Here is a 22,972-nt window from a genome sequence, read left to right as displayed (position 1 = left end):
CAAACTAAGCTAGCAGTGTTATTGAAAGTCTTATTGAAACATTCAGTGAACGTTTTAAGGAAGATATCCAAAAACCTCCAAATAGCCTTAAAATGTTGTTTTTAGTGTTAAGTAATTGTTCAATAATAACCATAACAAAACTTTCACAACATTTAGAGAATGTTCTCAGAATGTTGTATAACTACCTTCAAATAACCTATCATTTTCATTCTCAGACCATTAATAAAACCTCCCAGGAAAACTTTCAAGGAACCAGAGTAAAATGTTCTGAGAAACCCCCTGCAACCTAAAAACAAATGTTCCCAGAACAGGTGAAATGTTCACTCCTGTTATCAGAATGTTTAAAAAAACATTCAGTTTTACTGGTCAGGAAACACATGGCTTCGTTCCCACAACCAATGTGAAACCAAAAACGTACGCTCCCACAACTTCCAAGGAACCAAATGTGCTAGCTGGGCTCTCTCTTTTTAGAGCTGGAGCCAGGTAGGACTAATGCACTTCACAGGCCACAGAGCAGAGCAGCACAGAGCACAGAGTGCAGAGGGAACAGATGGTGTATGTGTGGGATTGAGTGAGTGTGCGATAGAGAAAAGCAGGGAGAGATAGAAATTGAAAATGAAGAGCAATGGCGAGGGACAAAGGGGCGTTCAGCACAACAAATTTGCAATGCTGTTATGTAATCCTAAAAATCCGTGACGAGCAGAGCACAGAGAAGAGCCACTGATGCCCACGGTGACTTTGTGCGAAGAGATATCATCCATGATGTATCATTAACACAGGCACATGATGCGTAGCCATGCACACCTACTTCACTACAAGTACAGGAATATCTTATTCATGAAGAATAAATAGGACAGAAGTATTATAATATTAATGAGAGTCTTTGTACAGCAAATGCCAAGCTCTTTATCTGAGCACTGGCATTTCCTTTTTCCAAATGAAGTTTCTTGTCTTTCTTGCATACTTCATTGCCTTACTCATGCTGGTATTAGCTAGCTACGTATCAATTTGTAACTAAATGGAAAAACAGACATTGTTTTGCTTGCTGACACATTCTGCTGCATCATTTATCATTATGATGGCCTAGAAAAAATCTGAATATCACAACCACTCGTTTTACGGTGAGTTACACCACCTTCCACTGGCGATACGGCTTCTTCACAGAGGACTATACGCGACTTAACCAGAACCCACTCGTACATGAATCCATTTGTGACACAATACTTTGTTCCCGTTCCAAATATTCACTGCTTCTGTTGTGCTAGCAGCCAACGTTATTGCTATCTTCGGGGAATGAGAGGAGGTGGTGAGAGCAGAGGGGTTGTGCTTCTATTCTCCGACAGCACAGCCAGCCACACTGCACACAGCACAAGGTGATGGATGGTTAGTGACAGACTATGCGGGTTAAGACTACCTCCCAGGCACATGGACAACCTATGCTATTTCACCCAGCCACTCAAGGCTATGTGCTCTCCCATTGAGTGGCATGTCTTCTGGTCATTCAGTGAGATCTCTGTGCCTTTTGTTATTAAAACAAGGACATGGTTAAAACAAGGACATGGGGAATTGGTTTTATCTGCCCATGTGAGGTTGTATGCTCAGTGTTGTATAAGGTTTGGTATATTACATCTTCTGTTTTGTTAACCAGTAGGCAATAAAAAGCAGGAGCTGGTGCAGGAGAGGTGCTTATTAACACGTAATAAACTGTAAGCTATAAAAACAAAGAGTCACACACTCCATATGTATAACCTCCCAGTAATTTATTGGTTTAATAAACACCAATATTTTGGCATCGCTGTGCCTTCTTCAGGGTGACCAGTAGTTGTACAGTACATCCAGCATACCTGTTCCCTGTCTTCCCTGATCCAGCACAGCACTCAGTGTTTAATGCTTCCAGCCTTCATCGTAAAACAAGGCACCTTTTCATCAACATAATGCAAATAGAAAGCCTCTTCTCATTCTTTGTTGTGCCGCACCAGTTTCAGATTAACATAATGTCTGCCACTTTGTTTCCTGTGCGTTTTCCAAGGCTCGCGTTCTCAGTGAATGTTTAGCATTGTAAATTGAGCAGAGTAATGGTCCTAGTTTAGGATTAGTCCAGTACTCCTACCAGGAGTAAGCCTATCCCACCGACCATTGAAGTTCCTTTTACTGTGTCAAAGCCAGATTATTCATCTTTCATTCAGTACTATGGGAACAGGGCTTCTTTGATATGAGTCATCGTGGTGGATTTTCCAGCTCACACTGCCAATCAGAACAGTATAAACCGCTTGAGAGAAGACAGAAATGGGAGACCCAGTTTATTTATTTTTGTTAGACTATTTTTTTTTCAAATCCAAGTTAACGTCAATGACCTGGTGTGAGTGGTGCCTATGGTTGTTCTGTTGTTAAAGCAAAGCGCACTCGCCTTTGAAACACTGCTCCTCCTGCCTGATCCTGATCCTTGGCTGTAGCTGTAGTCTCAGGGATGCCACCTGGTTCCAGTCACATGTTGTTACAGTGGTGCATTATGGGTAAGATTGTCCTGTGTGTGGTGCTACTGGTGGCCAAGTGTCAGAGTTTGCTTAAGTGTGTGTGTGTGTGTGCCTCTGTGAAATATAATGTATATAACCCTATGCCTCCTCATTGTATCCTCTGTTTAATATACAGAAACAGTTCAGTTCAGACCCCCCTCTATTAGTTGCCCTCAGATGCTGGCCTTTCACACTAAATACCAGAGGATTGTACCAGTGCCAGGACTGAACAATGCCCTTATGATTTTAATGTGGTTTACAGCAGTGCATTTAAGACATGGACCAGCAGACTGCAGCTGTGTTGAGACTGATGGGTTGTAAATGTAATATTGATGTGTGTAGCAGAGCATTGAGGCAGAGGGGAATGTGCCACTATCTGAGACAGTAGCGCTTTCTACATAGGCATGTTGTTTTAGAGTGAATCGTTTTTTTGCTGTTTGATGCATTTTGCTCGGACATTCTCGACCACGTTAGCTTTCTCAGAATATTTAGTGTGCCCAAGATCAATTGTAAACAGTGAAGATGTTCATCCACACTACAACATGAATAAGTAACCCCCTTTTCACCAAATGCTGATCTTTACATAACATTAGTATTGTATTCTGACAATGAAAAGCAAAAAAAAAAAATGGTGTTCTTTTCATAAAGTAAACTCATTCGAAACATCCATTTGCTTTGAATGAAAGATTAAAACGGTCCAGGTGTTTGTGTGTGTGTGTGTGAGTGAGAGAGAGAGCGAGCGAGCGAGGGAGAGAGAGAAGAGGCAAACAAATGAAATGGGCAAAGGAAATTGCTTGGTTACTTAGGATGATTGAAGTCTCTTATCCTTGCCATAAATGACTGGGGAAATGATTTAACAAGCCTCTCTGACAGTAGCTTAGCTCGGCCAGCCAGCCGTCTCTGAAGCAGCCTCAGCCAGGCGCTGGAAGTGCTGCCTTCCATCTCTCAGTGGAGGGAGGGATAGAGAGAGGGAAGGAGGGAGAGAGAGATGGAAGGGGGGAGAACGGGAAGGTGAGAGAGAGAGGAGGGCGAATTGCCACATCTGTCCGCCTGCGTCTGATTTATTGGGGAGACTTGTAGTTACCGTGGGCTGTAGCTCTGGGGACCCTGGCACTGTTGTCATGGTAATTCCCGTGGCGAGTGTAACACAGCTGGCGGTGTGATGGATGACGGGGCTGCAGTGTGAACTCAGATATCCAGGCGGAGTGAAGCAGGGCTCTCTCTCTCTCCTATCCAGCCCATGTGGGATTGTGTTAACTTCCCTTTATCTGTTTTATGGTCCCTAAGGAGGGCAGTAATGGTTGTTCTGGATGTGTTTGAGTGGACTAACAACCACTTAATGGTGCAATACCACAAAACAGGACACACAGTTATAGACCTAACAGTAAGTAAATGAATTGGGTTGTTTATATAATATGTGGGATGGAAAAGGAGAAGCTGTGGTAGGTTGGCTATCTGAAGGCTGTATGTCGGCTATAGATTGATTAAATTAAGTCCTGATATCTTTATTAATCTAAGATTGTTTTTTTCAAAGCTCAATATTTGATCTCATGCCTGGATTGATTCCATGTCCAGCTCGGTGCCCTGTCACTGGCAGCTAAATATTTGATCAGTTGGTGTTTTTATTCCTCTGGAACACTGTGACAATAACAGTCTGTGACTGCAGTAGCCTACAGTGCTTTCAGAAAGTATTCACACCCCTTGACTTTTTCCATATTTTGTTGTGTTACAGCCTGAATTTAAAATTGATTAAATATAGATTTCTGTCACTGGCCTACCCACAATACCCCATAATGTCAAATGAATTGGGCTCCCGAGTGGTGCAGCGGTCTAAGGCACTGCGTCTCAGTGCTAGAGGCGTCACTACAGACCCTGGTTCGATTCCAGGCGGTATCATAACCGGCCGGGATTGTGAGTCCTGGGTTAGGGCGGCGTACAATTGGCCCAGTGTCATCTGGGTTAGGGGATGGTTTGGCCGGGGTAGGCCGTCATTTTAAACAAGAATTTGTTCTTAACTGAATTGCCTAGTTAAAGGTTAAATAAAAGTATTCAACCCCTTTGTTATGGCAAGCCACAATAAGTTCAGGAGTAACAAGTCACATATGTTGCATGGACTCACTCTGTGTGCAATAATAGTGTTTACTGTGATTTTTGAATGACCACCTCATCTTGTACCCTACACATACAGTGGAAAGAAAAATGTGAACCCTTGGATTTAATAACTGGCAGCAATAACCTCAACCAAACGTTTTCTGTAGTTGCGGATCAGACCTGCACAACGGTCAGGAGGAATTTTGTACCATTCCTTTTTACAAAACTCAGTTCAGTTCAGCAATATTCTTGGGATGTCTGGTGTGAACTGTTCTCTTGAGGTCATGCCATAGCATCTCAATCGGGTTGAGGTCAGGACTCTGATTGGGCCACTCCAGAAGGCATATTTTCTTCTGTTGTTGATTTACTTCTGTGTTTTGGGTGGTTGTCCTGTTGCATCACCCAACTTCTGTTGAGCTTCAATTGGCGGACAGATAGCCTAACATTCTCCTGTAAAATGTCTTGATAAACTTGGGAATTCATTTTTCCGTCGCTGATCGCAAGCTGTCCAGGTCCTGAGGTAGTAAAGCTGCCCCAAACCATGATGCTCCCTCCACCATACTGGTTTTGATGTTGGTGTGCTGTGCTTTTTTTCTCTCCACACATAGTGTTGTGTGTTCCTTCCAAACAACTCAACTGTAATTTCATCTGTCCACAGAATATTTTGCCAGTAGCGCTGTGGAAAATCCAGGTGCACTTTTGCAAACTTCAGACGTGCAGCAATGTTTTTTTTAGACAGCAGTGGCTTCTTCCGTGGTGTCCTCCACTGAACACCATTCTTGTTTAGTGTTTTACATATCGTAGACTCTTCAACAGAGATGTTAGCATGTTCCAGAGATGCCCAGTCTTTAGCTGACACTCTAGGATTCTTCTTAACCTCATTGAGCATTCTGCACTGTGCTCTTGCAGTCATCTTTGCAGGACGGCCACTCCTAGTGTCACAGCTGTCAAAAGGAGAGGACCAAGGTGCAGCGTGTGTGTAGTTCCACATTTTTATTTACTCTGTGAAACTATGCAATACATCAAATAACTGAATAGACAAAACAACAAACCAGAGGAGACGCAGAGGAGAAACAAACACTACTCAAAAATAATCACCCACAAAACCCAGGAAGAAAAACCCCTACTTAAGTATGATCTCCAATTAGAGACAACGAGGACCAGCTGCCTCTAATTGGAGATCATCCCAAACAAACCAACAGAAATACAAAAACTAGAACCTAAGAACATAGAAATAGAACACATAGAATAAACCCACCTGTCATGCCCTGACCTACTCTACCATAGAAAATAACAGCTTACCCTGGTCAGGACGTGACACCTAGGGAGAGTAGCAACAGTACTGAACTTTCTCCATTTATAGAGATGCTTTTGTAACCCTTTCCAGCTTTATGCAAGTCAACAATTCATAATCTTGGGCCTTCTGAGATCTCTTTTGTTTGAGGCATGGTTCACATCAGGCAGTGCTTCTTGTGAATAGCAAACTCATAATTTTGTGAGTGTTTTTATAGGGCAGGGCAGCTCTAAACAACATCTACAATCTCATCTCATTGATTGAACTACAGGTTAGCTGACTCCTGACTCCAATTAGCTTTTGGAGAAGTCATTAGCCTAGGGGTTCACATACTTTTTCCAGCCTACACTGTGAATGTTTAAATTCAATATAGACAATAAAAATACAATCATTTGTGTGTTATTAGTTTTAGCACACTATCTTTGTCTATTGTTGTGACTTAGATGAAGATCAGATCAAATTTTATGACCAATTTATTGCAGAAATCCCGGTAATTCCAAAGGGTTCACATACTTTTTCTTTCCACTGTACTACTATCTGTAAGGTCCCTCAGTCGAGCAGTGAATTTCAGTTACAGATTCAACCACAAAGATCAGGGAGGTTTTCCAATGCCTCGCAAAGAAGGGCACATATTGGTAGATGAATATACCTTTAAGCATGGTGAATACACCCAATCACTTCAAAGATACAGGCGTCCTTCCTAACTCAGTTGCCGGAGAGGACAGAACCTGCTTAGGGATTTCACCATGAGGCCAATGACAAACAGTTACTGAGTTGATGGGCTGTGATAGGAGAACACTGAGGATGGATCAACAACATTGTAGTTACTCCACAATACCACCAATTCACTTAGTGAAATAAGGAAGCCTGTACAGAATACAAATATTCCAAAACATGCATCCTATTTGCAACAAAGCACTGAAGCAATATTGGAAGAAATGTGGCAAAGTAATGCATGTTTTGTCCTCAATACAAAGTGTTATGTTTGGGGCAAATCCAATATAACACATACAATGCATTCGGAAAGTATTCAGACCCCTTGACCTTTTCCACATTTTGTTACCTTACAGCCTTATTCAAAAATGGATTACATTGTATTTTTTCCCATCATCAATCTAAACACAATACCTCATATTGACAAAGCAAAAACAGGTTTTAATTAAAAAATGAAATCACATTTACATAAGTATTCAGAACCTTTACTCAGAACTTTGTTGAAGCACCTTTGGCAGCGATTACAGCCATCAGTCTTTTTGTGTATGACGCTACAAGCTTGGCACACCTGTATTTGGGAAGTTTCTCCCATTCTCTGCAGATCCTCTCAAGCTCTGTCAGGTTGGGTGGAGAGCGTCGCTGCACAGCTATTTTCAGGACACTTCAGAGATGTTAGGTCGGGTTCAAGTCTGGGCTCTGCTGGGCCACTCGGACATTCAGAGACTTGTTCCAAAGCCGCTCATGCGTTGTCTAGGCTGTGCTTAGGGTTGTCGTCCCGTTGAAAACTGAACCTTCACCCCAGTCTGAGGTCCTGAGCCCTCTGGAGCAGGTTTTCATCAAGGATCTCTCTGTACTTTGACTGTTCATCTTTCCCTCAATCCTGACTAGTTTCCCAGTTCCTGCCGCTGAAAAACATCCCCACAGCGTGATGCTGCCACCCCCATGACTCACCGTAGGGATGGTGGCAGGTTTCCTCCAGACGTGACGCTTGGCTTTCAGGCCAAAGAGTTCAATCTTGGATTCATCAGACCAGAGAGTCATTTAGGTGCCTTTTGGCAAACTCCAAGTGGGCTATCATGTGCCTTTTACTGAGGATTGGCTTCCGTCTGGTCATTCTACCATAAAGACCTGATTGGTGAAGTCCTGCAAAGATGGTTGTCCTTCTGGAAGGTTCTCCCATCTCCACAGAGGAACTCTGGAGCTCTGTCAGAGTGACCATCGGGTTCTTGGTCACCTCCCTGACCAAGGCCCTTCTCCCCCGATTTCTCAGTTTGGCCTGGCGGCCAGCTCTAGGAAGAGTCTTGGTGGTTCCAAACTTCTTCTATTTAAGAATGGAGGCCACTGTGTTCTTGGGGACCTTCAATGCTGCAGAAATGTTTTGGTACCCCTCCCCAGATCTGTGCCTCGACACAATCCTGTCTCAGAGCGCTACGAAAAATTCCTTCGACCTCATGGCTTGATCTTTGCTCTGACGTGCACTGTCAACTGTGGGACCTTATATAGACAGGTGTGTGTGTGTCCTTTCCAAATCATGTCCAATCAATTGAATTTACCACAGGTGGACTCCAATCAAGTTGTAGAAACATCTCAAGGATGATCAATGGAAACAGGATGCACATGAGCTCAATTTTGAGTCTCGTAGCAAAGGGTCTGAATACTTATGTAAATAAGGTATTTCAGTTTTTAAGTTTTTAGAAAATGTGAAAAAATATCTAACTTGTTTTCACTTTGTCATTATGGGGTATTGTGTGTGTGTATATTGAGTAAAAAATAATACCATTTATTCATTTTTAGAACCAGGCTGTAATGTAAGAAAATGTGGAAAAATTGAAAGGGTCTGAACACTTTCTGAATGTACTGTAACCACTCTCCATATTTCCAAACATATTGGTGGCTGCATCATGTTATGGGAATGCTTGTAATTGTTAAGGACTGGGGAGTTTTTCAGGATAAAAAAAGATAAGGAATGGAGCTAAGTACAGGCAAAATCCTAGAGAAAAACCTGGTTTAGTCTCCTTTCCACCAGATTGCGAGATGAATTCACCTTTCAGCAGGACAATAACCTAAACACAAGGCCAAATCTACACCGGAGTTGCTTACCAAGAAGACAGTGAATGTTCCTGAGTGGCCAAGTTACAGTTTTGACGTAAATCTTCTTGAAAATCTATGGCAAGACCTGAAAATGGTTGTCTAGCAATGATCAACAACCAATTTGACAAAGCTTGAAGAATTTTGAAAAGAACAATGGGCAAATGTTGCACAATCCAGGTGGGGAAAGCTCTTAGACACTTACCCAGAAAGACTCACACCTGTGATCGCTGCCAAAGGCGATTCTAACATGGATTGACTCAGGGGGTTGAATGCTCATCTAATCAAGATATATTCGTTTTATTTTTCAATTGTTGTTCCACTTTAATATTACAGAGTATTTTGTGTAGATCGTATACAAAAGATGGCAATTAAATCCATTTTAATCCCACTTTGTAAAACAAAGTGGAAAAAGTCAAGGGATGTGAATGCTTTCTGAAGGCACTGTGTTCTGTGTCAGTGCATCTCTGATGTCAGGATATTGAGTTTCCCCAACTGCAACATTTCCTCTCATTACCGTTTCTGTTTTATCTTGAACATGTTCAATTCTGGCCCCGTTTTCAACCCTTTTTTCTTGCTCTTTAGATGAACACAGACACTTGGTTGGCATATCTGTTGTGAGAGGCAATCTCTCAGAGACATCTCAATATGTGTATTTTGAGATCATCAAATAAAACAACCTGAGAAAGATTTTTTTAATAGATTTAATTAATTAATTTAATTGAATACGTATAGCTAACTATGGTAGGAGACTATATCCTTCGTCAGCCCTCCACCGCTACCCTCCTGCTACGCCTACAGCACAGTCCCCTATATTGGCTCCTCCTGAGGGCCTTCAGTCTCTTCTGGAACCTGTCACTAGCCAGGATGTACAGCACTGGGTCCAGGCAGCTGCTCACACTACACATGGCCTCAAAGAATTCATAGGAGGCATAGAGGACGTGCACGTTGGCCGGAGTCACCTGGTCGTTGATCCTCATAAACACCAGGGTCATCATCATGACGTGGTAGGGCACGTAGGACACCACAAACACCAGCAGAGCGGCGGTGATGAGCATCAGGGGCTTCCCCACCCACTGACCCCCACCACCTCTCCTCTTCCCCCGAGGGAGGCCCCGTAAAACCCGCACCGTCATCCCATAGAAGGCCAGCATGACACTGAACGGCAAGGCGAAGCCCAACAGAGTCTTGATGATGGAGATGGTTTTGACAAAGACGAATGGACCCTGGATGTTGTCCATGCACACGGTCACGTTCCCCGGTCTCTGGAAGGCGAAGGTCACAAAGAGGTCGGGGATGCAGCCCAGGAAGAGGAAGATCCAGACGCAGGCGCAGCAGAGCTTGGCTTTACAAGCGTCCCACCACCTGAGGGAGCTGATGGGGTGCACGGTGCCGGCGTAGCGGTCGAAGCTGATCAGAGTGAGGAAGAAGATACTCCCGTAGATGTTGATGTTGAAGAAGATCTTCTTGAGCTGGCAGAAGATATGGATGTCCCTGAGGAAGGGCCTCTGGAGGCTGAAGTAGATGGTGAAGGGCAGGGTGAGGGTCCAGGCTGAGTCACACAGGGCCAGGTTGAGTAGGAACACGTTGCTGGTGGACAGACTGCTGGTCCTCCTGAAGCAGGTATAGTTTAGCAACGCTGCCACGTTACCCAGGATGCCCAGGGGCAGGGCAAAGGTGAAGAGGACCAGGATGACGTAGCAGTACCACTGGCCATTCTCAAACCGACTGCAGAACACCTCCGATTGTTTCAGGGGCAGGAATGGCACTGTGTGGGCTGGGGAAAGACAACAGATGGCCATTTAAAAACATGTTGATTTCAAACAGCTTGTATTTACCCCAAAACATTACCTCTGTGTTGTGGGATGGGGCATTTTACAAGATCCCTTAATACAGTATAAAAACAAAAACAATCTATGTTTAGTAGTATTAAGGTTGGTCTTTCATGCCATATATAATTAATTTTTATTTCAATTGATCCACATCAAGGTTATTCTAGCCAAGGTTCAGCAAGGATATACCATTATCATAAATAGATGAATGTAGAGTTGCCTGCCTGCCTGCCTGTCTCTAAACCCTCTTAGCCCTATCCACCCCCTCAGTCGTGTGCCCAGTCACCAGGAAGTGACAGCCTGGCTGTTGTGCTGGGAATAATTAACCCTGGATTCCACTCCTATATGGAAACACATTGTTTGCCTTCAATCAGAGACTGGCTATTGAAGGGTAATGTCACCAATTCGGTGCCTTTTGGGAAGTTTAACTTTGTCCAAAAAAACGTTTGATTTCACCTAATTTTAACATTATTTTATAAAGATCACATGTTCAACTTCATAAACACGTTTTTCCCAGCTCGAGTGGTTAAATAAAAAAATGACTAGTATTTGCCTATTAAGTGCCAAATAAAGTAACGTTTGACCATAACAGGGTTGATGATTTAATCTTGAATCAGCCATGAAACCCCTTTTGACAGGGGGAATGGAAGCTTGTTGTGTGGGAGTATCAATGGAATGTAAGCTTCACAAAAAAAAGTGCAATTGTGAAAACATTTGTAGCCTGCTCGAACCACTCAGTTTTCTACTCCAAAACACCAGAAAATGGCCGAAAAGAGTAGGACCAGCTCACCTGCTTTTACACTATGATTTCACTATTAGATGTTCAATGTTTCTTTTGATAGAAAAAAGGAATAGTTTCACCATATTAAAAAGAGAGTTCAGTTCATGTAACAGGGATGACCATAAAATGAGGGACAGACGTAAATGAATCATTAATCACATTAAAGAAATAATAATCTTCAGGAATGACTTTGTCAAAGCAACAAAATAACTTGGGCTTTCCAATGATAGTGAAAACTTAGAGAAATGTTGAGCTTAAGTGGGTTAAATTCCTCCTTGAAGTCACAGAGGATGCACAGAGGGAATCTTTGCACTTTAGCAAGTTTTTATTCATAAAAAATTTGGATTTATTGAGTTCCCCATGTGGTGTATATTAAAGGGCACTTCATTTGATATATTAATGTAACGCTTTTAAAATTAAATATTGGTGCACAATTTCTACATAAAATACCAGAAGCCACTCTTTTTGTGGAATGACCCTTATGTTGACCACTCAAGCAGGTGACAATTACTTTGATCACATTTCAACAGACTGCCAGAAGAGTTTTCTATTTTCAGAGTTGCAAAGACAAGTTCTGATCTTCACGTGGCATACCCTAAAGGTTTTCACTATTGTGAGGCTTCTAAGTCATTTTTGTGTGGACATTTAACATTTTTATGGGGTCTTTCACACAAACCAAAACCTTTCCAAACATACTGAAAGACATTTGATAGAAAATTAAGATTATACCCATTCAAAAGACCACATTATACCATAAATACTGTTTTGGTGGCCACAAACTACAGTCATATTGGAAAACAATACAACGTGAATGTATCTGAATCGTAAAGTGAGTGTGAAATAATGAGCGTTCTTACCCTGTTTAAAAAGCAGAGAGTTATTGATGATTGGTATCATGATGACAGGAGAGACAGTGCTTGGGTCTCAGGTCTCCCTCAGTCAGTCAGTCAGTCAGAACACCTCCACCAGCTGTGTGCTTTTCATCAGTCTGGGGCTGTGACTCCCACTGTGTGTGTGTTTGATTGATTGCCTGCTCCAGTTTGTCAGGGTGTGTTTGTATTTTAGCTGTCTGGCACCAACGTGCCTGCTTGTTAACCGACAGGATTGGAGTGTTTTTTTTTCTTTCTTTCTCTCGCATCTTTTCAAATCCTGTTTTGGTGCCATGACCTTTGTTTAATGTGAAATTATAATTCATTATTTCACTGGTTTGCTAGATTTAAACAGTGGAAACCAACGTGGTCATGCGCATATCACATTTAACGATTTCCACATCACATTTAGATGGTGGTCAGTATGAATCCTGTATAATTGAAGAAGGAGCCCTTTTTTTTCTCCAATTCAGCATCAGTTCTGTCAGTTCTGTGGTACTATCACTATATCGCCACTAGATGGAGACAACCACACATATTTGAATTTTGATAGGAGACCAACATCTGGAGAAATGGAATTGTGTGTGTGTGCCTGTGTGCGTGCCTAGCTGAATGGTGTAGAAGTGGCTCATGAATCACTCGTTATCGGGCCTCTCTAAGGAGGGGAGGTGTGGTGACTCAAGGCAGTCCGCTGAATAATCTTGAATCACCCCTAGTTAAATCCTACACTGATTGGCTCCGAGAAGAGAGCTCGCCACCGTGCTAGCTGGCTGCGCTGGCGACTTTAAGAGTCAGATCTGCCGGTACACACGCTGCAGAGCTGGGGCTCATTGGCACTACAGGCAATTAAGTTCATCCGTGCAAACCAATTCAATTATGGAGCTGTGATGAACCTCGAAATACCACAAACCACACTAGCTAGGCACCTGCACATCGATGCATCTACCACTTCACAACTGTTTTGAATGGGGTTAAACACAATTTGGTTATAGGGAATGTAGCCAATTTAATCTCTTTGTTCTGTATGTAAATGGTATTCCACCTCTTCTTTGTACTATCTAATACAGTACATGGTGCTTTATGTAGTGGAGACCTCAATTTGTCTGCTGTATCAAAGGCTGTATAAGAATGCATTGCAGTATGAAAACCCAGGGCAACGCCTGAAGAGACAGAAGTGTCATTCATTATGGTCGTAAAACAGCATTCGGGGACTCCACCTCTCTGAGGCAGTCACAGCGGCTTTGGTTTTATGGGGAGAATGAGGTGAGCGAGCTGAGATTGAACAGCATGTAAGGCGTTCAGAGAGAGGGAGCAGGGCCTTGTGGTAATGGGGAAATAAATGGAGCAGTGGTGTCCTGTCTCAAACTTCTGAGTATTGACACAACAAAACACTACCCCCAGGGGCTGTAACTCTAAAAGAGCCTGACTGACTGGGGGAGACCAAAACAAAGATTTGTGCCTGAGAGCATGGTGCTGCTATGCTGGTATCGGCACTGGCTGAGGTTTCTTAAGAGGAACCAGAAGGAGAGAAAGCCTGCTGCTTGTGTTAGCAAAAGTACGGCCTCCCTGTGGGGAAAGAGGACTTGGGGTCAGGGCCAATGACACGGGACAGACTGGCATTGTACTGTATGAGCACCGAGCAGCAGGAGGGAGATAGAAAATGCTGTTATACACACTAGCTGCAGTTTGATTATACATATCCAATGGATTATCATTTTCTGTTTTGCAGGGACATTGGTTTAAGCCACTACTTGTAAAATGTGTATGATTAGTGTTGTGTTGTCATATGGATTATGTTGCCTGGTTGACATGTATTCCTATTATTGCCACAAATAACATTTAATCTGATGTAGATAGCTGTCAAAATGATACAAACTATGCACTTAGTTGATCATTTTGTGGGCAACGCAGTCCATCCTTGCATTAGCAAAAACCGATCGATTCATTCAAATCCAAAAGAACAGTGGTGTAATGAAATTTCATAAACTGTATAGAGGAACTCTGGCACCAGAGGCCTGCTGTGATTATGTATTCAGGGCAGAAGGTGGACTATCTGAATCAATCTCATGCTCTAGCAGAGAGATCTTTCCTAGTAATTTGATTCCCAACCAGAAGAATGGAAAAACACCACAGGTCATAAATGTCTGCATAATCAATCTAATCATGCTGAACTGTCCTCGTGGAACACAAGCCAGGCAGCATCAGAGGACTTGGAACACAACAGGGTCTCAGTCAGATTGCTGAAAAGAGTTTGTGGAAAACATGATGTGGTCTGTGATTTACCAAAGAGCACCGACCAGTGATATTCTCTGACTTTATGTACTAAACAGGTACCATTTTAGAACACTCAGTTCATTTGGCAAGGCTTAGTTTATCACCAAAATAAATTGCAGTAAAAATCTGTTTTGAAAGGAGGACATAGCGCTTCAGAATGGTCTTTAATCAACTATTGAATTTGAAACAGGGGAATTACTATCAGAATCCAAATGAATGAATCAAAGATTAAAAATGTCAATCCCTCAGCCATAGTAATAACAGGCAGTATCTGCTCTGTTCAGAATCACTAGAAGCAGTAGACAAGGAGATCCAATTGTATTATCCATGGAACCTCTGGCCCAGGGAATGCATCAATCGAAGGAAATAACACCAATTTCTCTCAAATCTACTGACAATTTCATTTCATTATACACAGACAATATTTTACTCTATCTAGACAATGTATCTCAATTGCTCCCAAACACATTGAAGATCATATATACATCTAGCTTAATCTCAAAGTCTAAAATTCATCTAACCATGTTAGTGCTACTGCCTCTCAAGACCCCGATTGAGGACGGACTCCATCTCTACTTATGGAAGCCCAATCGTTTCCCATTTTAAATATTTGGGAGTAGATATAGTTCCTTCATTAGATAAAACCATTGCCAGAAACTTTAACAGAACTCTCAAGTAATTTCAATCTGAACTCAATAGATGGACAAAATATCCCAGTTACTTTAACCTGAAGAATATCTATTGTCAAAATGGATATTGCCACGGCTGAATTTCTGTAGGTCAATTCTTCCAATGGCTCATTCTTCTGGCTATTGAGATAAAATTCATAGTGCGATTTTAAAATCTACAGTTGAAGTCGGAAGTTTACATACACTTAGGTTGGAGTCATTACTCATTTTTCAACCACTTCACTAATTTCTTGTTAACAAACTATAGTTTTGGCAAGTCGGTTAGGACATCTACTTTGTGCATGACACAAGTAATTTTTCCAACAATTGTTTACAGACAGATTATTTAACTTATAATTTACTGTATCACAATTCCAGTGGGTCAGACGTTTACATACACTAAGTTGACTGTGCCTTTAAACAGCTTGGAAAATTCCAGAAAATGATGTCATGGCTTTAGAAGCTTCTGATAGGCTAATTGACATAATTTGAGTCAATTGGAGGTGTACCTGTGAATGTATTTCAGGGCCTACCTTCAAACTCCGTGCCTCTTTGCTTGACATCATGGAAAAATCAAAAGAAATCAGCCAAGACCACAGAAAAAAAATGGTAGACCTACACAAGTCTGGTTCGTCCTTGGGAGCAATTTCCAAATGCCTGAAGGTACCACATTCATCTGTACAAACAATAGTATGCAAGTATAAACACCATGGGACCACCCAGCCGTCATACCGCTCAGGAAGGAGATGCGTTCTGTGTTCGAGAGATGAACGTACTTTGGTGCGAAGTGCAAATCAATCCCAGAACAACAGCAAAGGACCTTGTGAAGATGCTGGAGGAAACAGGTACAAAAGTATCTATATCCACAGTAAAACAAGTCCTATATCGACATAACCTGAAAAGCCGCTCAGCAAGGAAGAAGCCACTGCTCCAAAACCGCCATAAAAAAGCCAGACTACGGTTTGCAACTGCACATGGGGACAAAGATCGTACTTTTTGGAGAAATGTCCTCTGGTCTGATGAAACAAAAATAGAACTGTTTGGCCATAATGACCATCGTTATGTTTGGAGGAAAAAGGGGGAGGCTTGCAAGCCAAAGAGCACCATCCCAACCGTGAAGCACGGGGGTGGCAGCATCATGTTGTGGGAGTGCTTTGCTGCAGGGGGACTGGTGCACTTCACAAAATAGATGACATTATGAGGAAGGAAAATTATGTAGATATATTGAAGCAACATCTCAAGACATCAGTCAGGAAGTTAAAGCTTGGTCACAAATGGGTCTTCCAAATGGACAATGACCCCAAGCATACTTCCAAAGTTGTGGCAAAATGGCTTAAGGACTGCAAAGTCAAGGTATTGGAGTGGCCATCACAAAGCCCTGACCTCAATCCTATAGAACATTTGTGGGCAGAACTGAAAAAGCTTGTGTGAGCTAGTTACACCAGCTCTGTCAGGAGGAATGGGCCAAAATTCACCCAACTTATTGTGGGAAGCTTGTGGAAGACTACCCGAAATGTTTGACCCAAGTTAAACAATTTGAAGGCAATGCTACCAAATACTAATTGAGTGTATGTAAACTTCTGACCCACTGGGAATGTGATGAAGGAAATAAAAGCTGAAATAAATCATTCTCTCTACTATTATTCTGACATTTCACATTCTTAAAATAAAGTGGTGATCCTAACTGACCTAAGACAGGGAATTTTTACTAGGATTAAATGTCAGGAATTGTGAAAAACTGAGTTTAAATGTATTTGGCTAAGGTGTATTTCATTTCCGACTTCAACTGTATATGGCAAGGTAAAAGATCCCAGATAAAATGAATAAGTATACAAAGAGGGAAAGACGGAAGAGGACTATCTGTACAAAACTTTAAATTGTATTTCCAGGCTTTAGCATTTCACCCCATCCTAAATTGGTTTAGACATGACTCTTCTGGCTGAGTATTGAGCAAAATATTGTGTGTCCTATTGCCCTGGAAGAGTGGTCTTCTCTGATATATCCCGTAAACTACTTTTTGATCCTATTATTGCTCACAATCTCTATTTGGCGCAAAGTTGAATAACAATGTAACTGGGAATCAAAATGGCATGCCCATGCTCCAATATGTCACAATAATGCCTTGAGGCCTTTTGCACCCCTCCAATGGTCCAAATGCGGAATCCATACCCTTATCAATAACATGGACAGTAATGGTTTTAGAACATTCCAAGATTTGAAAGATACATACACATTACTAGGCAACAAATTTGTTATATTAAATATTTTAGGTCAGCTATGCTGGCCTATGGAGTCCCTTGGGAAACCCAACTACAGAAACATCCAATGATGGGATGTATAAATAAATAATCTGGGCTCCCGAAAGCACTGATCTCTATAATATATAAACAACTTTGGAAAGCTCACATTCTGAGCTAACCATTAAAAAAGTATGGCCCACAGATGTAATTGAAAAATATGACCTTGGTATCCTGTAATCCAGACTATCAATTGTTCACAGACTGTATTTAACACCAGAAAACAGTTTTAAGATGAAATTGACCCTAACTGTTCTCTGTGTCCCCTAAATCAGGTAGACACAGGGAGTTCAGGTATGCACAAGTAGTACCTTGCAGTTAAATGCTTCTGGGGAAAAGTTACAAAATTCATTTGGAAGTGCATGAATTGAAATATTCAATGCTTACCGTCTATTATGTTACTTAACGTTGATAGCCCCTTGAATCTCAGAGAAGATTACTGCTGGCAGGCAGCACTCTAGCGAAAAATATGTTGGCCCTAAGATGGCTGGCTATCTTTATATGGATTTATTATATTTTTTTGGGAACCTGTAACTCTGGAACAAAAAGAAAGAAAAATGACAAAACAAAATAAAAAGTTGGTCACAAAAAAGAATGATCTTTAATCATCATTACAATACTTAAATGGTGAGTTTCTAACAGATGGAATGGTTTCTGATGTCTATGAACATAGCTCATTCTTTCATCATATGTCCTGGTTCAGCAGACAGACATGGGTTGCATCTAAAATGGTACCCTATTCCCAATTCCCTACCAGGGCGCCCTGGTAAAAAGTACCCTGGTCAAAAGTAGTGCATTATATAGGGAACAGTGTGCCATTTGGGACACAGCCACTGACTGACTGAGGGAATAGACTGCCCTGTGAATGGAGCCTGCCACTGAACAGGTGTCTTCTCCTCATGCCCTCATATAGGTCGTTATCTGCGTCTGAAAATGTTCCGTGAGGATCACGGCTCCTGGATGACCATGTTCTTCAGCACCATCCTCTTCCTCTTCATCTTCTCACACATCTACAACCTGATCCTCCTGATGGCAGGAAGCATGGGGTAAGCCACTCAATGTCTCATCCGTCTCTCTCATTCTCTCACTGCTTTCATTTGTTAGAACCTCTCCCTCTCTTTCTCTCTCTCTCTTTGAGTTAACCATGTGATAGATCAAACGTCTCACCTGAGCGGAGGCTCAGTCTCAGTCCGATCAATCACGTCGAGACTTTGAGTCGGGGTTGGAGGAGATGGAGTGAAGGGAGGGCACCTGAAAGCTCACCTTCAGCACCACCATAACACTTCAATGATGATCAGGTTGGCCATCTTGGTTTATTGATTACATCAGTCAAGATGGCTTCCTCTTTACCTTCTACTCTACTGGTTTACCTACACTTAGTGGGTAACCAGCTGCAGAGCTATGTCAGTCACACACATCAAGCCAGTGACAGGAATCCATTTGAGCATTTTGATGTGGCAGTCAGTCTGAGATAGAAAATGTATCCTTTTATCCAGCCAGCTGCGAGGTCGAGGGCTTATGATTTACCATGCGTTTGTTTTGGTTGTATAACATTCACATGGCACAAGCTGTTGCTAACACAAGCTATTGCTAACACAAATTGCTAACACAAGCTATTGCTAACACAAGCTATTGCTAACACAAGCTATTGCTAACACAAGCTATTGCTAAAACAAGCTGTGATTTGAAGTAGCCTGGGCCATAATAAGATCGGTCATGTAACGCATTTCAATAGCAACAAAAACTCCACCATCCATAAGGTTGGACAAGCCGGTTAATATTGCCAGCGGTAAGGTGTTGTTGTTCTATACAGGGGAGGGGGATATGCTTGTATAATCAGGCTATCAGTCACACTGGCCAGAGCTGTGACAGTGACATCCATCATGTCTGCTCTTTCTGGTTGATTGAGGAAGGGAACCGCAAAGACTCATGGCTGAGCAGCGCAGCAAGTCCGATGATACGATAAATGTTGCCCGCTCAGGAAAAAGTTACATTTACAGTCTCTCTGAGTGTGTCTGTCACAAAGATGATTTCTCTTTACCACTCTCCTATTTCATGCTTTCACATGTCCGATATAGTGCCTGTACTGCCTTGAGCAGTGACAGAAGTGTGTCTGTGTATGTCTATGGGAGGGCTGGGCGATATTCTTTTTCCTTTTTTTGTAGTATGCTGGTATTGGTTTGTTTTATGAGTCTGAACAATAAAAGTTCTAAATATGTTTTATGAGTAGTGTGTGAGCCTTGAATGGCAACAAATGAATGAATTCTATGTGATTTTAATGGGCTTTCTCCATTTTGATGGTTTTAATACTAACAGTGAACTAGTGCAATTTGTTGAACTTTTCATTTCATTCAGCACTGTATCAAAATATTGTTATAGACTGTATTGTAAAAAATCCAGTATACACTGAGTGTACAAAACATTAAGAACATAATATTGAGTTGCATGACCCTGGTCAGTCTATATCATGGAAAGACCAGGTGTTCATAATAATTTGTACACTCAGTGTATATCACCCAGCCTTAGTCTATTGGATGTGTGATCTAATAGCTGCTGTCTTGACATCTTTACCATATTTTGGTGGCCATCTTTCTGTTGGAGTCTGAGAGCATGTCATCCTACTACACCATGGGAATAATCACTTATTGCTCACTGTGAGTGATGGAGCCTAAGCACTAAAAGAACAGGGATACGGTGCAGACATAACGAGCTAGGCACTTTCAATTGGTCATGTCAACTAGACATAACAATGAATAGTCCTTCAGGCATTTCAAAGTGCCTCTGAAATGAGCGCTCCAATGACATTACCTAGCCATTTCAGGCTGTAAGCGTCTAATTAGAAAGATAGATGGTGCTGTTGTAAAGCAAGTGAACGCATCCAGCCATCAGCCCGCCAAGAGGCAGTAGGAGCCATCAGCCCGCCAAGAGGCAGTAGGAGCCATCAGCCCGCCAAGAGGCAGTAGGAGCCATCAGCCCGCCAAGAAGCAGTAGGAGCCATCAGCCCGCCAAGAGGCAGTAGGAGCCATCAGCCCGCCAAGAGGCAGTAGGAGCCATCAGCCCGCCAAGAGGCAGTAGGAGCCAGCAGCCCGCCCTTTCTCTGCTCTACTCCTCTACTTTTTCTCATGACTGTTCTGTTCTGTTCCCTGCTCCTCCTCTGTGTTTTCAGAAGGCCAGGGCTCTGCCAGAGACGATTAGTGTTTACATCTCTGTTGAAGACGGACCTGTAAGAGCAGTGTTTTCACACTCTGCCAGGCAGGACCGGGATGCACCTCAGATGAGATGGGCTCGAGGCTCTGAATGGAGCCAATGCAGCAATTATCCGAGAGGGGAGGGAAGGAGAGAAGGAGGAGGAAGGATGGTGCAGTAAAACTTAAGTCTTTTGATCCGTGTCCAAATCCTTTCTGCATCCATCTTTCCCGTTCCTTCCCTCAATATGAGGTGGTTGTAATTTTACTGAGGCAAAGCATAAAAGAGAAGTACTATAACATCCCTCTGTGGTGTTTAGGATAGGAAGCCTCTGGGTGGGAATGAATGCTATTTTCCCTTTTCTTTTTTGTTCACAGAGGACAAGGAACAGTTAGTGCCAAGACTCTGTAAAGTCTATCTGCTGGCACTGGTCTACCTCAGAATAATTATGTCTTTGAGAAAACACACCATGAAGCCTTGCGCTCTGCAGCCAACCGCGATGGAGCGCTGCGGGAGACGTTGCTCTGCTGGTCTGCCCCCACATACCACATATTGTTCCCATCTCACACCCATCTGAAGAAGTCCGTGTGTGTGTGGCTGTGGGGGAGGTGTGTCTGTCTCCTGCTATCTCTCTGACCTGTCACTGTGTGCTGTCCCTGACCCCAAGCTCATTGAGATACTTTCATTTCTTGGACCTTTCAGACTGCACTGAGCTTGATTCAACGGCAGGAATATATTCACTAGAAATGACCTATTATTACTTATTCAAATCGAGTCATAAAAAAAGATGCTAAATGATGAGAGCGACATGTCTTTACCTCAATGTTAAATGTGTCCATCAGGATTTAGAGCTGTCCAGACTAGGGATTAACATGGGTAACCAGGATCAGGATTTAGAGCTGTCCAGACTAGGGATTAACATGGGTAACCAGGACCAGGATTTAGAGCTGTCCAGACTAGGGATTAACATGGGTAACCAGGACCAGGATTTAGAGCTGTCCAGACTAGGGATTAACATGGGTAACCAGGATCAGGATTTAGAGCTGTCCAGACTAGGGATTAACATGGGTAACCAGGACCAGGATTTAGAGCTGTCCAGACTAGGGATTTAACATGGGTAACCAGGACCAGGATTTAGAGCTGTCCAGACTAGGGATTAACATGGGTAACCAGGACCAGGATTTAGAGCTGTCCAGACTAGGGATTAACATGGGTAACCAGGATCAGGATTTAGAGCTGTCCAGACTAAGGATTTAACATGGGCAACCAGGATCAGGATATAGAGCTGTCCAGACTAGGGATTAACATGGGTTACCAGGATCAGGATTTAGAGCTGTCCAGACTAGGGATTAACATGGGTAACCAGGATCAGGATTTAGAGCTGTCCAGACTAGGGATTTAACATGGGTGACCAGGACCAGGATTTAGAGCTGTCCAGACTAGGGATTAACATGGGTAACCAGGACCAGGATTTAGAGCTGTCCAGACTAGGGATTAACATGGGTAACCAGGACTATGATTTAGAGCTGTCCAGACTAGGGATTAACATGGGTAACCAGGATCAGGATCAGGATTTAGAGCTGTCCAGACTAAGGATTTAACATGGGTAACCAGGATCAGGATTTAGAGCTGTCCAGACTAGAGATTAACATGGGTAACCAGGATCCTGGAACTGTCGCGGGAACACTCTTCACATTTCCCGAAAAAATGTACAGGACACCCTACAGTAGGCCTATAGTTTAAAAGAATGTGTGCCTCTTTGAGCTGTAATTGTGACTCTTTAGACAGTCACAAATTTGATAGACCTATGCACAATTCACAGACATTAAAATCTGCTGACAATTCAGAGGCATGAGGGAAAATTATATCTTCTCCTGTCTTAGAGCCTAGGCAATTTTCCTATCAAGACCCAATCCTATTGAAACCCACAATCCTGACTCCTGTCTCGCATGAAAATTCCTAACTAGGTTGTAATCTTTAATATTTGCATCATGTTTTTGGACATACTCACCCTTCTGCTCGTGGGATGCCTTCCTCATATGACCCAGCTTCCCTGTCAGCTGAGTGAGAGAGTGAGAGAGTGAGAGAGTGAGAGATTTCACTCTTGTTTATTGTCTACTTCACTTGCTTTGGCATTGTTAACATATGTTTCCCATGCCAGTAAAGCCCATGAATTGAATTGAGAGAGAATTTTTTTAAAACATAGACCTACAAAACATTAAGAACACCTGCTCTTTCTATGACATAGACTGACCAGGTGAAAGCTATGATCCCTTTTGATGTCACTTAAATCCACTTCAATCAGTGTAGATGAAGGGGAGGAGAATTTTAAGCCATGAGACAATTGAGACATGGATTGTGTATG

At 42.4% G+C, this 22,972-nt stretch overlaps 1 protein-coding gene across 1 annotated transcript in view; it reads left to right on the top strand.

Moving 5' to 3' along the window:
* Window positions 1–22,972, top strand: part of tmem117 (transmembrane protein 117) — a 58,314-nt gene that overhangs the window by 6,903 nt on the left and 28,439 nt on the right. Inside the window, exon 3 of the mRNA XM_014124460.2 lies at window positions 18,335–18,467. Coding sequence (XP_013979935.1) covers window positions 18,335–18,467 — 133 coding nt within the window. The remainder of the gene's footprint in view (window positions 1–18,334; window positions 18,468–22,972) is intronic.

This window comes from Salmo salar, chromosome ssa10 (assembly GCF_905237065.1).
Source record: "Salmo salar chromosome ssa10, Ssal_v3.1, whole genome shotgun sequence".
Taxonomy (NCBI): domain Eukaryota; kingdom Metazoa; phylum Chordata; class Actinopteri; order Salmoniformes; family Salmonidae; genus Salmo; species Salmo salar.
Note: the sequence above shows the minus strand (reverse complement) of the source record. Positions and strands in the feature narration are given on the sequence as shown.